This window comes from Lissotriton vulgaris (assembly GCF_964263255.1).
Source record: "Lissotriton vulgaris chromosome 9 unlocalized genomic scaffold, aLisVul1.2 SUPER_9_unloc_2, whole genome shotgun sequence".
Lineage (NCBI taxonomy): Eukaryota > Metazoa > Chordata > Amphibia > Caudata > Salamandridae > Lissotriton > Lissotriton vulgaris.
The window spans coordinates 447,199-462,656 of record NW_028240617.1 but is presented as its reverse complement, the minus strand read 5'-3'; the positions used below and the strand labels follow the sequence as shown (position 1 = coordinate 462,656).

General features: G+C 43.5%; 1 protein-coding gene across 3 annotated transcripts in view; it reads left to right on the top strand.

Moving 5' to 3' along the window:
- LOC147672942 (nuclear receptor subfamily 2 group C member 2-like) overlaps positions 1 to 15,458 on the top strand; it is a 343,617-nt gene that overhangs the window by 206,495 nt on the left and 121,664 nt on the right. For all 3 annotated transcript variants that reach the window (XM_086947899.1, XM_086947900.1, XM_086947898.1), the window contains exon 9: positions 13,181 to 13,358. In XM_086947899.1, coding sequence (XP_086804025.1) covers positions 13,181 to 13,358 — 178 coding nt within the window. The remainder of the gene's footprint in view (positions 1 to 13,180; positions 13,359 to 15,458) is intronic.

Below are 15,458 nucleotides of genomic sequence, written 5' to 3'. Positions count from 1 at the left end.
TTCCCCCGTTTGTCTGTTTAATTCTATGTCCTTTTTTGATAATTTCTGTTCTTTGCCGTAGACAAGATAACAAGCACGTATGCGCCTCCTATGTCATGTATAACTCTTCAACTTGTTTCTTCTAAATCCGTCACAGTGGCTACACGGGCTCAGACAAAATCCTTTTAAAGCAGAGTTTTGGTTTCCCTTGATGTCACTAGATGACACCTAGCTCTTTTCTTGCCATTTCCAAATGTAGAAAAGATTATTTGTAGCTTGTGTGGCTGTAGATACATATGCTTTTCATACTACAGCCATCTAGAGTTGGGCTTGGACTGTTACAACTTGTTTTTCGTCAAAGAAGTAGTTTTTTCTTCAAAAAGTATTTAGTCAGAAGGTCTCAGTGATTCCTTCTCTTATAGCGAAGGTGCATGGGCACCAACTACGTTTTCTTTTTTTTGTTCTCCGCTAATTGGGTTTACACATATTTCAAGTTGCTCATGGTATCACACAGAAGTGCAATAACGGATTGTCCAATCCTGTGCTTTGCTTTGAAAAGGAAAAGCACTTTTATACACATTAAATCTAAATACTACACATTGAATAATGGCCTGGTACAATTTAGTGAACTCGGTGCCGGAACTGTTTGCTCCTCAGTCATAGTCATATTCCTCGCTCTTGCGTTCTCCTACTTTCTGGTCTGAGTGGTTATAGCATGACTTTAGGCTCGGGCGTAGATTATTTTCCTTATGAATTGTTTATTTGCTCAGTCGTTCATGGTTCATGCAGTCTTTCACCATAGTAAGTCCAGAAGGCGTTTATCTGTTGGGCAGCAGTCAGCCATAAGCAGCACGCAGTTTCTCTCCTTCTGGGGGAGAGAGCATACTGCGGTTCCGATGCGGCTTCATTTGGCTACAGTGATGCTGCAACTGAAGAGTGGGAGCAGAAGATGGAGAGCCCTTGGAGTCAGCAAAACAGGTAACCTGGATTGTCCATGGTGCAATGTGGATGGATCTCATTACAGCCACACTCTGGCCAACTTGTGGGTGCTAGGCTTGGCACAGGCTATGCTGCTTGTGCTGGGCCTTGGTCTCTGGGGCCCAAGTGGCACCCTGGCAAGCCTCTATCTACAGATGAGGTCTATCAGTGCAAAGCCGCTGCAATGGTCCTTTGAGTCACAGAGACAGATAAGTTACTATCACATTTCTTTGTGACACAGAGGCACAAGGCAGCTGCATTTGCAATCCTAAAGGAAGTGGCATTGGGCAGCTGTGATTCCGTGGCTCCCATCTGGGACCGCAAATAGTCTATTGCCCACTGACACCTGGAGCACACAGATTACTCTCATCTATATTCCTTCTTGCAGATGCCATCAACACCGGTATTTTACTGCATCTGGCTCATGTGGAAAATCACTCATCCTGTAGGGTTGACAGCCTCTTTCCCTCTCTCCAGACAAGTTGGCCTCTAGGTCTTTAAGCCAGACAAACAGCTTCCTCCAGCAAGTAAAGACTCAGATGATGTCCTCTTACCTCTAGAAACCTGGCTTTCAGGCAGACACTAGCACTGCTGTCCTTTGTGTACTCTGTGGAGCACTCCATTTTGTAATCCTCACTAAAAAGAGATCAGGAAAACGATGAAAGACTGGGGGTCCATTTCACTGGTAATAACAGACTACAGTCCCACTTTTCATCCCCATCATCTATCAGATAGAAATGATACAGAAAGACTAATCCGCAACTCATCTCAGCTAAAGGGCTCAGTATTTTCCTGAGTGGCCCTTGTCTCTTCTTTTCCACTCTAGTGTCTAGGTCTCCTCCCTCCAACTTCAAGAATGTGAGCAATAAGCGTTCACTGTCTGGGAAAACAACATAACCTCTTCTTTAGATATTAGTTCTAGGATTCAGGTTATCTCATTGAAGCCTCCACTCCAGTGACTCTGATAAAAAGGTCTGATCACAATTATGGATTCCCAAAAGAGAGTGAGTGTATGTGTGTGTGTCTGTCTGTCACTATCCTGGCGATTTCATATATGTTGCTCCAACAGAGACTATCACCTAGTGCGGAAGGGTTACATAATTGAAAGGCACAGGGAGTCAGAGGCTCAAAAGATCCAGGTTTTATAGTCTTTCCTGAAGCACAGTTCTGAGTGGATGAGGCAGAGATGACCGGGAGTGTATTCCATGCTTTTGCCCCAAGAATGGCTACAGTGGTTTTTTTTAATCCCCCCCCCCCTCGTTTTACATATAAAAAGAGGGGGTTTAAATAGGTGTGTTGATGAGGACCTAAGGAGGCGTGGGGTAACATAGGGTGTGAATCTAGCTGAAAGGTATTTAGGACCTGATGGTCTAAACGCCATGAAGGTGATTACGAGTATCTTGAATAGCACTCTTTTGTGGACGGGTAACCAGTGCAGTGACTTTAGAGCTGCTGAGGAGCAGCGCAGAAGTTTAAGCACCAGATGGGCTGCTGCGTGTTGAACAGTCTGGAGCTTTTTAAAAATTGACTTGTTGGCGCCTGCATAAAGGCTGCTACAGTAATCCAGTTTGGAGGTAATAAGGGCTGCAGTCATAGTTTTTCTTGCTGTACTTGGGAGTAAGTCAAAGAACGTATTTAGGTATTTTATCAGTGGATACACTTCCCAGCCACTGCTTGTGCTTGTGGACAAAAGGTGAGAGTCATATCAAATATCACCCTAAGATTGTTAACTACCTCTACCGTGTTAGGAGGAGGTGGGGGGGGGGGGTTGTCTATCGGCCACCAGCAACCAGGAGTGAAAGTGTTGGATTTGCCTTGTAGCATGATCTGTTTTTTTAGTATTACAATTCAAGTGGTTACATTTCATCCAGTGAGACAGTTGGAAGTTCTCTTCTGTGCTGGTAGAATGTTTGTCTAACGCTAGGATTAACTGAGTGTCATTAGCTTAAGAGGTGGTTTCAATATTAAATGATGATATAAATTCTATGAAGGAGGCCATATGTGCATTGAACAACACTCGGCTTGGTGCAGAACACGCGTGCAAGGGTTTCTCGGCTGACTGATAGTGCCCAAGAGTGACTACTTGTCTGCGGTTTGTCAGGAAGGATTTCAGCAAGGCCTGGGCCCGATGGGAGATGCCACGGGCCTTCAGATAGTATAGTAGAATATCATGGGATATAGTATCAAAGGTGGCTGATAAAGCTTAAAGAATTAGCAATGCATTTGTCCCTTCATCCAGAGCAAATTTTAGGGGTTCTTGTGGTAAGTAGTAGTGCAGATTCTGTGGAGTGTGATGGCCTGATACAGAGTATTAGTTTCTTCTAAAAATTTTGTCAGTTGACTATTGACTAGTTTCTCAGTCATTTTACGGAGACAGGGTAATAGGGTGTTGAGCCGGAGGTTGGAAAGAGTGGTAGGATCGGGAAATTGCTTTTTCTGCAGGGGCTTGACTGCAGCAAGTTTCCTATCCGGGGGTACTTCTGAGAGTGAGGAATTAATTATGCTGTTAATGAATGTGTTGACTGTGTCGATAAGGGCGTGCAGTACCTCCGGAGGGCAGGGATCAAAAGGGGATCCTGACATGCAGGACAGAATGGCTTCACAGGATTATTTCATACTAATCATGTGAAAAGGTTGGAAGTTAAGACCCTCGTTTTAGGTTTCTGATAGTAGGTCTATAGCGGGGGAGATGTCTCCTTGAAGTCAGTTTGTAGATTTTGTATTATCTATTCAAAAAAGTCAGCTATTTGATTGCAAAGAGTCTGATGGAGGGATATCATGTTCCAGTTATTTTTGGGTGCTTGAATGATTTCACAATTTTAGAGATAGTTTTTTTATCTGAATCAGTCAGCGTAAGCAGTTTAGTGTAATATAATTGCTTTTCCAATTTAATTTGTTGACGATAGGTTTTAAGGGCCCGTTTGAACTGGATAAGTTCCTCTGGTTCATAGTCTGTTCGCCATCTACGTTCTAGCTGTCTACATTGTAGATGTAGATCTGTCAGCTTTTGAATGCACCAGGGGGATGAGACTTTGTTGGTATGTTTCCTTTTTAGACCGACTCTTCCAGGGAGTTGCTGACCATAGACATCCAGCAATTGAAGTGGTGGGATCTCCTGATGTGTTGGGTCTGAGATTCAGCGCATCAATCCTGAGGTCTCAATTAGCTATCGTTTTGTTCCATTTCCGCACCATTTTAGGGGTTTCATGGATGGGACCAAGTGGGGTGTTGGCGCACTTGCGTTTAATCTCAAAGAGTATGAACCCGTAATCTGACCATGACATGGGCACTAAGGCATTAATCTTTAGGGAGCATAGATTTGAGCAGATACATCTGCACTGTGTGTGCAGGAACATACCAACTGCTCCAGTCCCAAGGTTTTAGAGTACCTAAAGTTTCTGACTCCGTGTTTGTTCTTTCATTCTAAATACAAGTAGAAATCCCCAAAAAGGGTTAAGGTGGAGTATCTGAGAATTAAAGGGCCCAGAGAGTCTCCAGGCAGATCTAAAAAGCGGGAATTTGGGCCCGGTGGGCGATAAATCAGAGCTCCCGGGAAGGAGGCGGAGCCGTCAACTTGAAAGCAGAAGCCAAGACGTTACTCCCCTTTCAGGTCTGTGAGTTGAAAATAGAGCATTGAAGTGTATTACGGTATATAATACCAAGTCCTCCTCCCCATGATTCTGGCCTGTCTTGTCTGTGCTCTATGTATTATTAACTGGGATAGTAGTTTGCTACCAGTACAATGAGGGCATGCTTGGTGCGCCTCTCCAGATCACAGAACAGGTCCAGGACCTCACTCATGTCAAGCAACAGGCCTAGGCCTCTGCACAGACACGAGATTAGTATGAGGCTAGGTTCAGAAAACCAAATACACTGTGAGTTACTCAGGGCAGGGGATCACACTTGTATCCCCATGCAAGTGACATTCCCATCCCACCAGTAAACATTTTGTGTCTTTTTATCAGGTAAATACAAACTTCATAGCGAATGCCTTAAGTGGTTTAACAGTTTAATTTCATCCAGAAATATTTCTTTCCAGGCCATGCTTTTTCCAAAAGAGTTATTATTTCACTCTACTGGTGAAATGTATAGTAGCCCCATAAATTGTTTGGCCCTATTCAGAAACATTTACAGATGTATGTATTGAAAGCTGTGCTAGGCGCATGTTCACAGGTGTACTCCTGGTAAGGATCTTGTGACATTTCCTACGATATCCTAATCTCAATGCAGAGTTATATATAGCAGAAAAGTCTGCACGAGGGAAACTATATCCCCTGTACAAACACCTTTTTGTTCGAGGCATATGAGCTGCAGATCTCACACTTAACATTAGATTGCCATCTGGTGTTGGGCTTGGATGCTTGCATGTTGTTTTTGTCTTGGAAGAAGTCTTTGTAGTCACGAGATAGGTGACTCCTCCCTTAGACGATAGTGCGTATAGGCATCGACTCCATCCTTAGATTGTTTGTTTTTTCAGCCATTGGGTTCGGATGCAATGTTTGCGCTCCGGTTTGAAATCTATATTTCAAATTACTTTGACGCAAAGAGACTTCCATAAACCCCTCAGATTGACTTCGAACATCTTCAGCTTCGACACAACTTTCATCCGCTCGATTCCGGTCGTCGACGCGGGCCACTGGGCCTATCCACGCCGTGAGGCCTACGGCTCAAGGAAAGGACGCGATTAAAAAAAATGCCCCCCGTGTAGAGCAAAATTCCCGCACAGTGGGCGTGGCTATGCGGGCCAACATGGCGGACGCAACCTAGTAGAGCTCCGTTCCGCTCGTGAATTATCCGCCTAATATCCTGTTCCGCCGATATGCCCTGCTGCCCGGAGAAAAGACACGGTGCGCTAGTCCGAGCTGCTGCGCTCCGGTGACGTTTGCAGAGCGCTGCGGTGCCTGGAGTCGGAGGGAGGAGAAGCGGTGTTCCTCGGCCTGGTATGGGGTGGAGAAGCCGGTGCCTCGAGTTTCATGACCCCCCGGGCCCGGCGTGCTGGTGACAGCTTGAAAGGCGGAGTGAGGCCCGGAGGTATGGATGCTCCCTAAACTCCTGCGCGGCATCTGCGGCCTCAGAGGGACTACTGCTGGGAGCGGACAGCCGCTGTTGTGGCCCGATCCTCTCCTCGTGGCTGAGCTGGGGCCGTTGAAGGGTGAGGCCTGGAGACCTGTGGCGGAGCCGGGTGCTGGATTTTAGCGCCGCCCGAGGTGGCGACTACTGCAGCGGGACTGTTCGTCTGGTGTTCGGGGGGCAGGTCGGCCATCAGTGGACGCGGCTGAAGAGCTGCGGGGGTGTGCCCGGCCTGGAGTGGGGTCCAGCAAAGTCCTGTGCGCAGCAGTGGAGGAAGGTCACTTGGGAGCACGCCGAGACTGGCAGGACATGTGTCGCCTTCCTGGTGCCCGGGCCACTGGATGGATGGGAGCACCGGCGGAGAAGTGAGAGATTGTGAGCCGTAGCTGGTGGCCGGGTGCATTTGGCTGGTGCAAGTTGTGAGTGGGTATCTAGAGAGAGGGTACCCCACTATCTCCAGGGAACAGGGTACAATGACAATAAGTCAAAAGGAAATCCCTGGGTGAACACTCGTTATACTTTCATACCACTATAGGTACACATACAGACTTAAACAGGAAAAACTAGTATACTACACTATAGGGAATACATATTAATTTCCACACCAAAATTGGATCGTTCACAATCTATTTTTAATAAAAAACATATACATAAAAAGATAAGCGCTTGAACAACATAGTTTAAAATTTCAAAGAAATATTCTTTGAAAAGGAAAAGTAAAAACAGTTAATCATAACACTTCATCATATATATTAACAGCTCCAATTTTAGAATTAAAGACAAAGAAAAATACATACATAACATTTCATCACATCATGATTTACACGTGAAAGCAATAGTCAAAGACCTATTGGTAAACAACCCCCTAGATTAACTGTGGCTTCTTGATATTTTTGCCACTGTTTGTCTCTGGATCCAAAGGCCTGTCGTTCTTTTATCAATATAAACAACAGTAACAATAGTGCATGTACATCAGTTGTTCACTGGGCCCTGGTTGGATTCTCTGTGTGTAAAGAATGTATCGACGCGTTTCGATGCAGAACAAGTGGTACTGTGGCACCTTCTTCAGGACTTCTTTAACTGGGGTTACTCGCTTCAGTAAGTGGTGACTGGCACCCTCTCCCTTCTGTATGAGGGAGAAGATCCAAGCTGGTATATTTTTGGTATTCAGTATATTTCTTCAGTCTTTCAAATCTTAATCCTCTTTCACATAGGATGAGCTCCCTGTAATGGGGTGTCTTTTCTGTTTTTCAGATCTTTAAGGTGCTTGGCTGTATAGCTTAAAATTTAATAAAACTCTCCTCGAACGGGCATAGGACTGGTTATCTCCTTCAAAGAACTGGATATGTTCTCGCTTACGCCGGAACGAGGCAGAGACCGGACTCTAAGACCAATACTTGATCTCAGACCCCTCAACCTAAATATACACTCAGATCACTTTCATATGATCACTTTCCAACAAGTGCGCCTGCTACTACAACAAGGCAACTTCCTTGCCACACTAGATCTCAAGGACGCCTACTTCCACATTCCCATACATCCTTCTCACAGGAAGTATCTAAGGTTTGTAGTGGACGGACAACACTATCAGTTCAAAGTCCTTCTATTCGGAGTCACAACTGCACCCAGAATGTTCACAAAGTGCCTTGCAGTAGTAGCAGCACATCTAAGAAGACAACAGATCCATGTCTTCCCATATCCAGACGACTGGCTCATAAAAGCCAAGTCATTCAATCAGTGTGTTCAACACACTCATCAAACCATTCATACATTACACAACTTGGGGTTCATGATCAACTAAGTCAAGTTGCATCTCCAGCCCTCTCATATACACCAATATCTGGGGGCCACAATAAACTCCTCCACAGCTCTAGCATATCCCAGTCCAGCCAGGATAGCAAGCATACAACCCCTCGTCACACAATTTCAAGTCCAACACTCTCTCCCAGCCATAGTATTCATGCAGCTTATAGGCATGATGGCATCTTGCATTTTTATTGTGCCATATGCAAGACTTCAAATGCGTCCATTACAGAAATGTCTAGCACATCAGTGGAATCAGGCTCAAGGACAACTTACAGATCTGATGTTGGTGGACAGCCGCACACATCGCTCTCTGCAGTGGTGGAACACAAAGAACTCGTCCAAAGGGCGGCCGTTCCTCGAACCTGTTCCACAGATAGTACTCACAACAGACGCATCACTCACAGGATGGGGAGCCCATCGCCTCGAACATACAACTCAGGGCAGATGGACCACTCAACAAAAAGTGCTCCACATCAATCACTTAGATCTACTAGCAATATTCCTAGCACTAAAATCTTTCCAAGTACATGTACAAAACAAAGCTGTCTTGATTCGGACAGACAACATGACAGCCAGGTACTACATACAAAAGCAAAGAGGCACACATTCTCTGCAACTGTCCTAGCTTGCACAGAACATTTGGAGATGGTCCATCCCACAAAATATATATCCACTGGCCGAACACCTTCCAGGAGTTCACAATCAGATTACAGATCTGTTAAGTCGACATACACAATAGATTCACGAATGAGAACTACATCTCCAAGTTCTTCTACCATTTTTCCACATTTTTGGCCAACCAGACATAGATCTGTTTGCCAAACATGACAACGCAAAATGCCAAACCTTCGCAGCAAGGTTTCCACACTCATTGTCCAAGGGCAATGCGATATGGATGACCTGGTCAGGCAGATTTGCCTACGCTTTTCCAACAATCCCTCTGATCCCACTAGTGGTACGCAAGCTCCGACAACAATCTCTCAAACTAATTTTAGTGGCTCCCACATGGGCACGCCAACCGTGGTTCACAACGCTGTTGGAACTCTCCCTAGTTCTGCACCAAAAACTGAGCCTGTCCCCATCCCTGCTAACGCAGAACCATGGAGAGATCAGACATCCAGATCCAGATCAGCTAAAACTAGCAATCTGGCTCCTAATGTCCTAGAGTTCGGTTACCTTAACCTACCACCGGACTGTATGAACATCATTAAAGAGGCCAGACGACCTACTATTAGAGCTTGCTATGCTGCAAAATGGAAAAGATTTGCCATTTACTGCACCAATAATCATATTGGTCAACTAGATGCTTCCATCCAGAATATCATTTGCTATCTACTGCACTTGCAGAGATGTAATCTGGCATATTCATCCATACGTTTACATCTAGCAGCACTTGGTGCTTACTTACAAAACAGACAACACTTGTCACTTTTGTCACTATTTAGAGTCCCTGCAATTAAAGCCTTTTTGGAGGGCCTAAAAAGAATCATTCCTTTTAGGTTACCTCCCTCTCCAGTGTGGAACCTAAATATTGTTCTTACCAGGCTCATTGGACCCCATTTGAAACTTTACACAAATGCAAACTACAGTTCCTCACATGGAAAGTAGTAAGTGAGATCCAGGCTTTCACCATACAGGAACCATTCTTACAATTACTTCGTAACAAAGTGGTCCTCAGAACAGACCCAAAATTCCTTCCTAAAGTAATCTCTACATTTCATCTTAATCAGTCAGTGGAGTTACCAGGGTTTTTTTCAAAACCCAGACTCCGTAGCAGAGAGAGTTCTACACACCCTGGATGTTAAAAGAGCCCTACTTTATTACATTGACAGAACCAAATCAATTTGCAAAACAAAACAATTGTTTGTAGCTTTCTCCCCACCGCATAAAGGAAATCCCATCGCTAAAGCTGGGATTGTAAGGTGGATCGTTAAATGTATTCAAATAAGCTACCAAAAAGCGAAACACATATTAACAATTCCTCCTAGAGCGCACTCCACACGCAAAATAGGAGCCTCTGTGGCTTTATTAGGGAACATTCCCCTAGAAGACATCTGTAAAGCAGCAACATGGTCTACAACACACACCTTCACTAAACACTATTGTGTTGACGTGCAAGCCAAGCAGCAAGCTGATGTAGGCCAAGCTGTTCTTAAAACCCCCTTTCAAACTACTGCAACCGATACAGGTGATACAGGTGATAAAGTGAGATCTGCAGCTTATATGCCTAGAACGGAAAATGCTACTTACCAGTATGCATCTGTTCTTGTCATGTAGCGCTGCAGATTCTCACACACCATTCGCCTCCCTGGTACCTGTATCTGTTCCAGTTGTATGCGCACTATCGTCTAAGGGAGGAGTCACTTATCTCGTCACTATAAAGACTTCTTCCAAGACAACAACAATGTGCAAGCATTCGAGCCAACACCAGATGGCGATTTAATGCTAAGTGTGAGAATCTGCAGCTCTACATGCCAAGAACAGATGCATACTGGTAAGTAGCATTTTCCTTTCTGCACGTGGAAAAATGTTCGATGGCATGTGTGGCTGTAGATACACATGCTCTGCATACTCCTGCCATCTAGTGTTCAGGTTGGAGTTGTGTAACTTGTTCTGCAAAGTAGTCTTTTGAGTCACTTGGTAGAGTGACTCCTCCTCTTGGTGATATTGCACATGGACCTCGACTCCTTTGTTAGATTGTTTTCTCTCCGCGGACGTGTGTGCCTCTCCTCCATATTCAACTCCACACAGTACGAGTCTTCGGTCCTGTCTTTGACGGTATAGTGTATCTCAATTGCACTTTTTCAATTACTGCGCCGCTTGAAAACCTTTGTCGGTTTAGACAGCAACCGATCACCCTTCTGGGTGCTGCCCATCATGGGGTTACTTTTATGTGCACCGTTGGTACTGAAGATGCGTTTCTGGTGGGATGGAAACCATTTTGATTTTGCCCGCAGTGTGACGCCCAATATTCACACACCGACCAACACCAGGTGCGCAACCTTTGCCTGTTTCCTGATCACTGTGAGGGTACCTGCAAGTCTTTCAGATAAAAAACACACACTTTGTGATCGAAGCGCATGTTGACTGGAGATGCCACGCTACCGCGAAAACGATACTCCCAACCTTTTCGGTGAGGAGCACACCCAGGAAGAGACTGCGGCCGAAGTGGACAAAAAAGCGTTCTGCGGCTTCAATGTGGAGGATGTATTGGAGTACACCCTGTCACTCAGGCAGCGCATGAGTACTGTTGCCCCAGACCATGATTCTCCGCCCAAAAAGGCTTTCAAACATTCACCCTTCCCCCCTCTTAGAGGTCACCGGACCGCCAAAACCATCTGGCCATTGTCTGATCCGAAAAGATACTTCTGATGCCCTGCCTACAGGCTCGGCACTGAAAGCCTTCACTAGGGCTATGTCCTCGGGTTTGACTGCCTCGGATCGAGCACATTCCTCAGTCTCCACTAAGCCTTCGGGACCGACAAAGCAGCTGACTCCCTCTTCTTCAGTGGCGTACAAAAAGTCACCAATTACCCCCTCGATTCCGAGATTAATCGAGTCAAAACCCTTGAAGCAGTTCTCGGTTTCCAAGTCCCCTGTCGAGCCTATACTTGAAAAAATGGACATTAGACAAAGAAACATCCACATTTGCCGCAGGGCAAATTATAGCCTCTCCTCCACTGAAGAGGCAGTTAACTTATGAGGAGGAATTGGACGTCCCTACACCTCTCAAAAAGAAGACAAAGGACAGGGCTACCAGCCTTTTGCATCATCCTTCTGAACCACCCTCCCCCGCCCCACCTCTTCCATCATCACCACCTCCACCATTCCCCTCCTTCTCCTTCATCTCCACATCATGATCCACTGGATAATACAACGCCAGGTCTCACAAAGGGGTTATTTTTTTATAAAGGGGTTATAGGAGAACCATTAGCGGACCCTGATCCATGGGACACTTATGATACAGACCCCATAACTCCTAACGATCCAGATCTGTATGCAGCTCGTCCCTCCCCATCCTGAGGATGCTAGTGCTTACCAGCAAGTGATTTTGCTAGCGCTGTTACATTTCATGGAGTCCAGGTACATAAACATTCATTTGAACAGGACTTCCTCTTTGATGCACTGTCATCCACTCATAAAGACAACACAATGTCTGCCCATGTTCCTTGGCATGTTGTCATGCTGATGACATATTTAAAGAGCCAGTGTATGCCTGTGTGATAAGCCCTCCCCACTTCTCACTGTATAAGGAGAGTAATACTGGCCCTGTGCGACAGTAAATGTAAAACGGTTTCTACAGAGGAAAGTGGAGTGAAATGAGTTTGTGAATGCCTCCAAAAGTACTTTTGTGAGTGGTCCAAAACTGCCATGGAAATTCACACCTTGGAACCCCCACTTCCCACCACTTAAATATGACTTTTAGCTGCAGAGATCTCCGTACTCCGGGTAGGGGAGCTCTTCAGCATCAAAACTTGGTTTACACCTGCCAGGAATCCCTTCCAAAAATTCCTGGCATGTATAAAAACAAGTTAAATTCAGTAATAAACATGCCCTTATGAACAAATTTACCTTTGTGTCTTAAACTAAACAGACTAAAAATCTATTCTCATATGAATTGTTGTGTGTTATCAATGGGACTATTAAAGAATACCAAAGTGGTACTCTTTTCAAGGAACTCATGACCGACAATATAATTATTTAATACGTTTTTTTTGCCTGTGATGGTGTTCTCATAAAAGTTAGATATTTCTCCTTCGGTTACACAGGTACTATTCATTTTTCTTAAACCTCTGTTCTTTGGCAATAATTCTGAAGTTTTACTAGTGAGGTATATAAAAGAGTAATGTGAAATAATTAATTTTATTGCATGGTCATTGTGTGATCTTTTACTGGATTGCAGTGTCCCATGGTAGGACCTTTGGGATGTGGATCCATATTATAAAGTAAATTAGACCGGAGAACCAAGGTTATGAAAGGAGCCATGCTCTGCCCTTGATTCTGAAAAAAAGGTATTCGCATCATGGGAATATACAAATTGTATTTGTAAAAGAATTAAGATATTGATCTGTAAAATGGAAGCCTATCTGTATTTGTTTAGAAGTATTCGAGATAATGTTTCCAATACTCAAGATACCTTTCAAAATATACATACGTTTCTTATCCTCTCTAAATGTAGATTTTAAAGTTTGTCTGAGAACCTAAGTTTGGAAATAGTTTGTACAATTGTATGTGTATCTGTGTGTTTGTGTATTATCTCTGCATGCAAAAACATATTGAAGGAATTGCGCACTACACAACCACTTGATATCTGTGTAACATTTCCAAAATGCACTTTAATCTGCAGGGCATTTGATACTCTTGCAAAAGCACTTAGCACTGCGGATGGAACAGCAGGTCAGAATGTGGTTGATGATACCGATGCTGCAGGAGGGGGGAATATCCAAGTTATTAGTCGAGATCAAGTTACGCCCATCATAGAAGTAGAGGGTCCTTTACTCACAGATACACATGTTACATTTAAGGTATGTATTAGCTATATTTACTAAGGTGTGTGTTAATTGTGGACTTCTATTGGAAATGATCCATGACCATTCTCTATCTCTCTGCTGCCCACTCTTTCACCCCATCTCTTTCTTTCTCAGTCTCTTTCTCCCCCCTGGTCCCTCTACTTCCCCTGTTACACCTGCACATACCCTTAAGAAGGGACACAAAATGTTCAAATTCGGAATAAATATGAGCTTACTGGTATCTACCATGCAATTTTTAGTTCACCATACTTTTCTGTTGGACATTTTATGATGCATAACTATTTTATCAGACGTAGATTATCCGTTCTAGGGATTTCAAAGCATAAGGCTAAATGAGATGATTTTGTTATAAGGTCAAAAAGCAGGTGAACAATATGTATGCATATAGGAACTAAAGTTCTTCTGATAAGGATTAACTACTGTAGCCATGCTTTAGCTTTTACATTGTTTGATCAGAAAGATCTGCACTCGCTTCTTTCGTGTGCTCCATGGTTAGCACTTTACCGACATGAAGAACCATGCATCGCTAGGATTGTACAATCCAGAGCCTGCCCTTTTCCTCAGCTTTCCTTTTGTAAAGGTCCACTGTGCAATTGGGCGAAATGCACATTGCCTGAATCTGGCAAAATTATTTATCTTGACAAGGATAAAGCTATGATCAGCATGTAACTGTGATTTGACTCTGACTTATATCTTCCATTGGCGGTGCAATTGGTGTTTTTCTTAATCAATTTGGATGCGCTGCAAATGATTAATTTAGCTTTGTACCTTTAATTCCTGGGGCAGCAAGGCATACTATTCAAGAAACTATCTCTTTGATTTAATTCATATTTGTATATCCCAGTATATTCCAAACATGTAGAATATTGTGTAATGAGTTATTGGTGCCACTTTCTTTTGTTTTCTTGTAAACGGAAATTAAACGGTTTGCTCCTGTTTTGTTTTTGCCCGTTAAGAACTACTTATATGGTTGTTCTTTGATTGGATGGTACTAGAACAAGTGCCCAAGGAATTTAAGAGGTTATATGTATCCAGTTTCCTCACTGGTTGCTTTTATGACCTTGGTACTGTTGCAAGCAGTGCATGGTGCCATCTCCTGTGGAGTGTTCTGAATTGGTTACCCTTGACAAATCATATTGTTTTTTTTGTTTAGTTTGAGAAGGTTTGAGAAATATTTATGATTTTGCCTTTTGTTGCTTCTTTTCAATTGAAGGAATGTGTTACCAAAGACAGATATTGTTTTGTCATAGTTAGGATTGTTGGAGGTATCAGTTGTTGTGCAATATTGAAAGGATCAGAAGCTCTACTTTCTTGTTGCATCTCAGCTTAGCATTGGGCACTTCCCATTTTGTTTAATGTACATGGTTTTTTACTTGGATACCACTGCATGTAGGTGAAAATTATCGCTAATCAGTGGGAATAATCCATTCACAAGGGCCATATCAACATCTACTTTGTTTGGTGGGAATGTTTTTTGATAATCCCTATGTAAAGGCACCACAGTGGCTGAAGTTAAAACAGGCTTATTATGAAGTTCACATATTCCAGATGACCCCTGTGCCTGCCTTGGTGTAACCAATATAAAACAGAGATTCCCTTGAACATGGTCATGTACATAAGCACCATAAGTGGAAAAAAGCAATAACTATAACAAGTAAATCTAGAGTAAAAAACTGACAAAATTTATTGTATACAGTAAAATTAAAAAAGCAGAAAACATAGTAAGCTGCTTGACATAGGTTAAAATAATTATAATAATAAAATAACAATCCCACATTCAATATTGACCAGCAATATTGCTAAGAACAGACAGAAAAATAGTAAGACATACAATTTGTGCAATACAAGGTGTGTGTTCTGATATTCTTTTTAAGGCACCGGTGTTATGCACTTTAAGATTGTACTGTGTCAACAACAGTGTCTGAGCCTCGAATCAAACTGTACTAGGGCGTCGACGCGTTTCGGTGGTTTGTTGAAATTCTATCCACCTTTATCAAGACAAAGAATCAGTTTCTGTCGTAGTGTACATATGTTCCTCTTAGGTGCGAAGGACCAATCTATAGTGATAGTGCAGACGTCCTCTGTAATGACGTT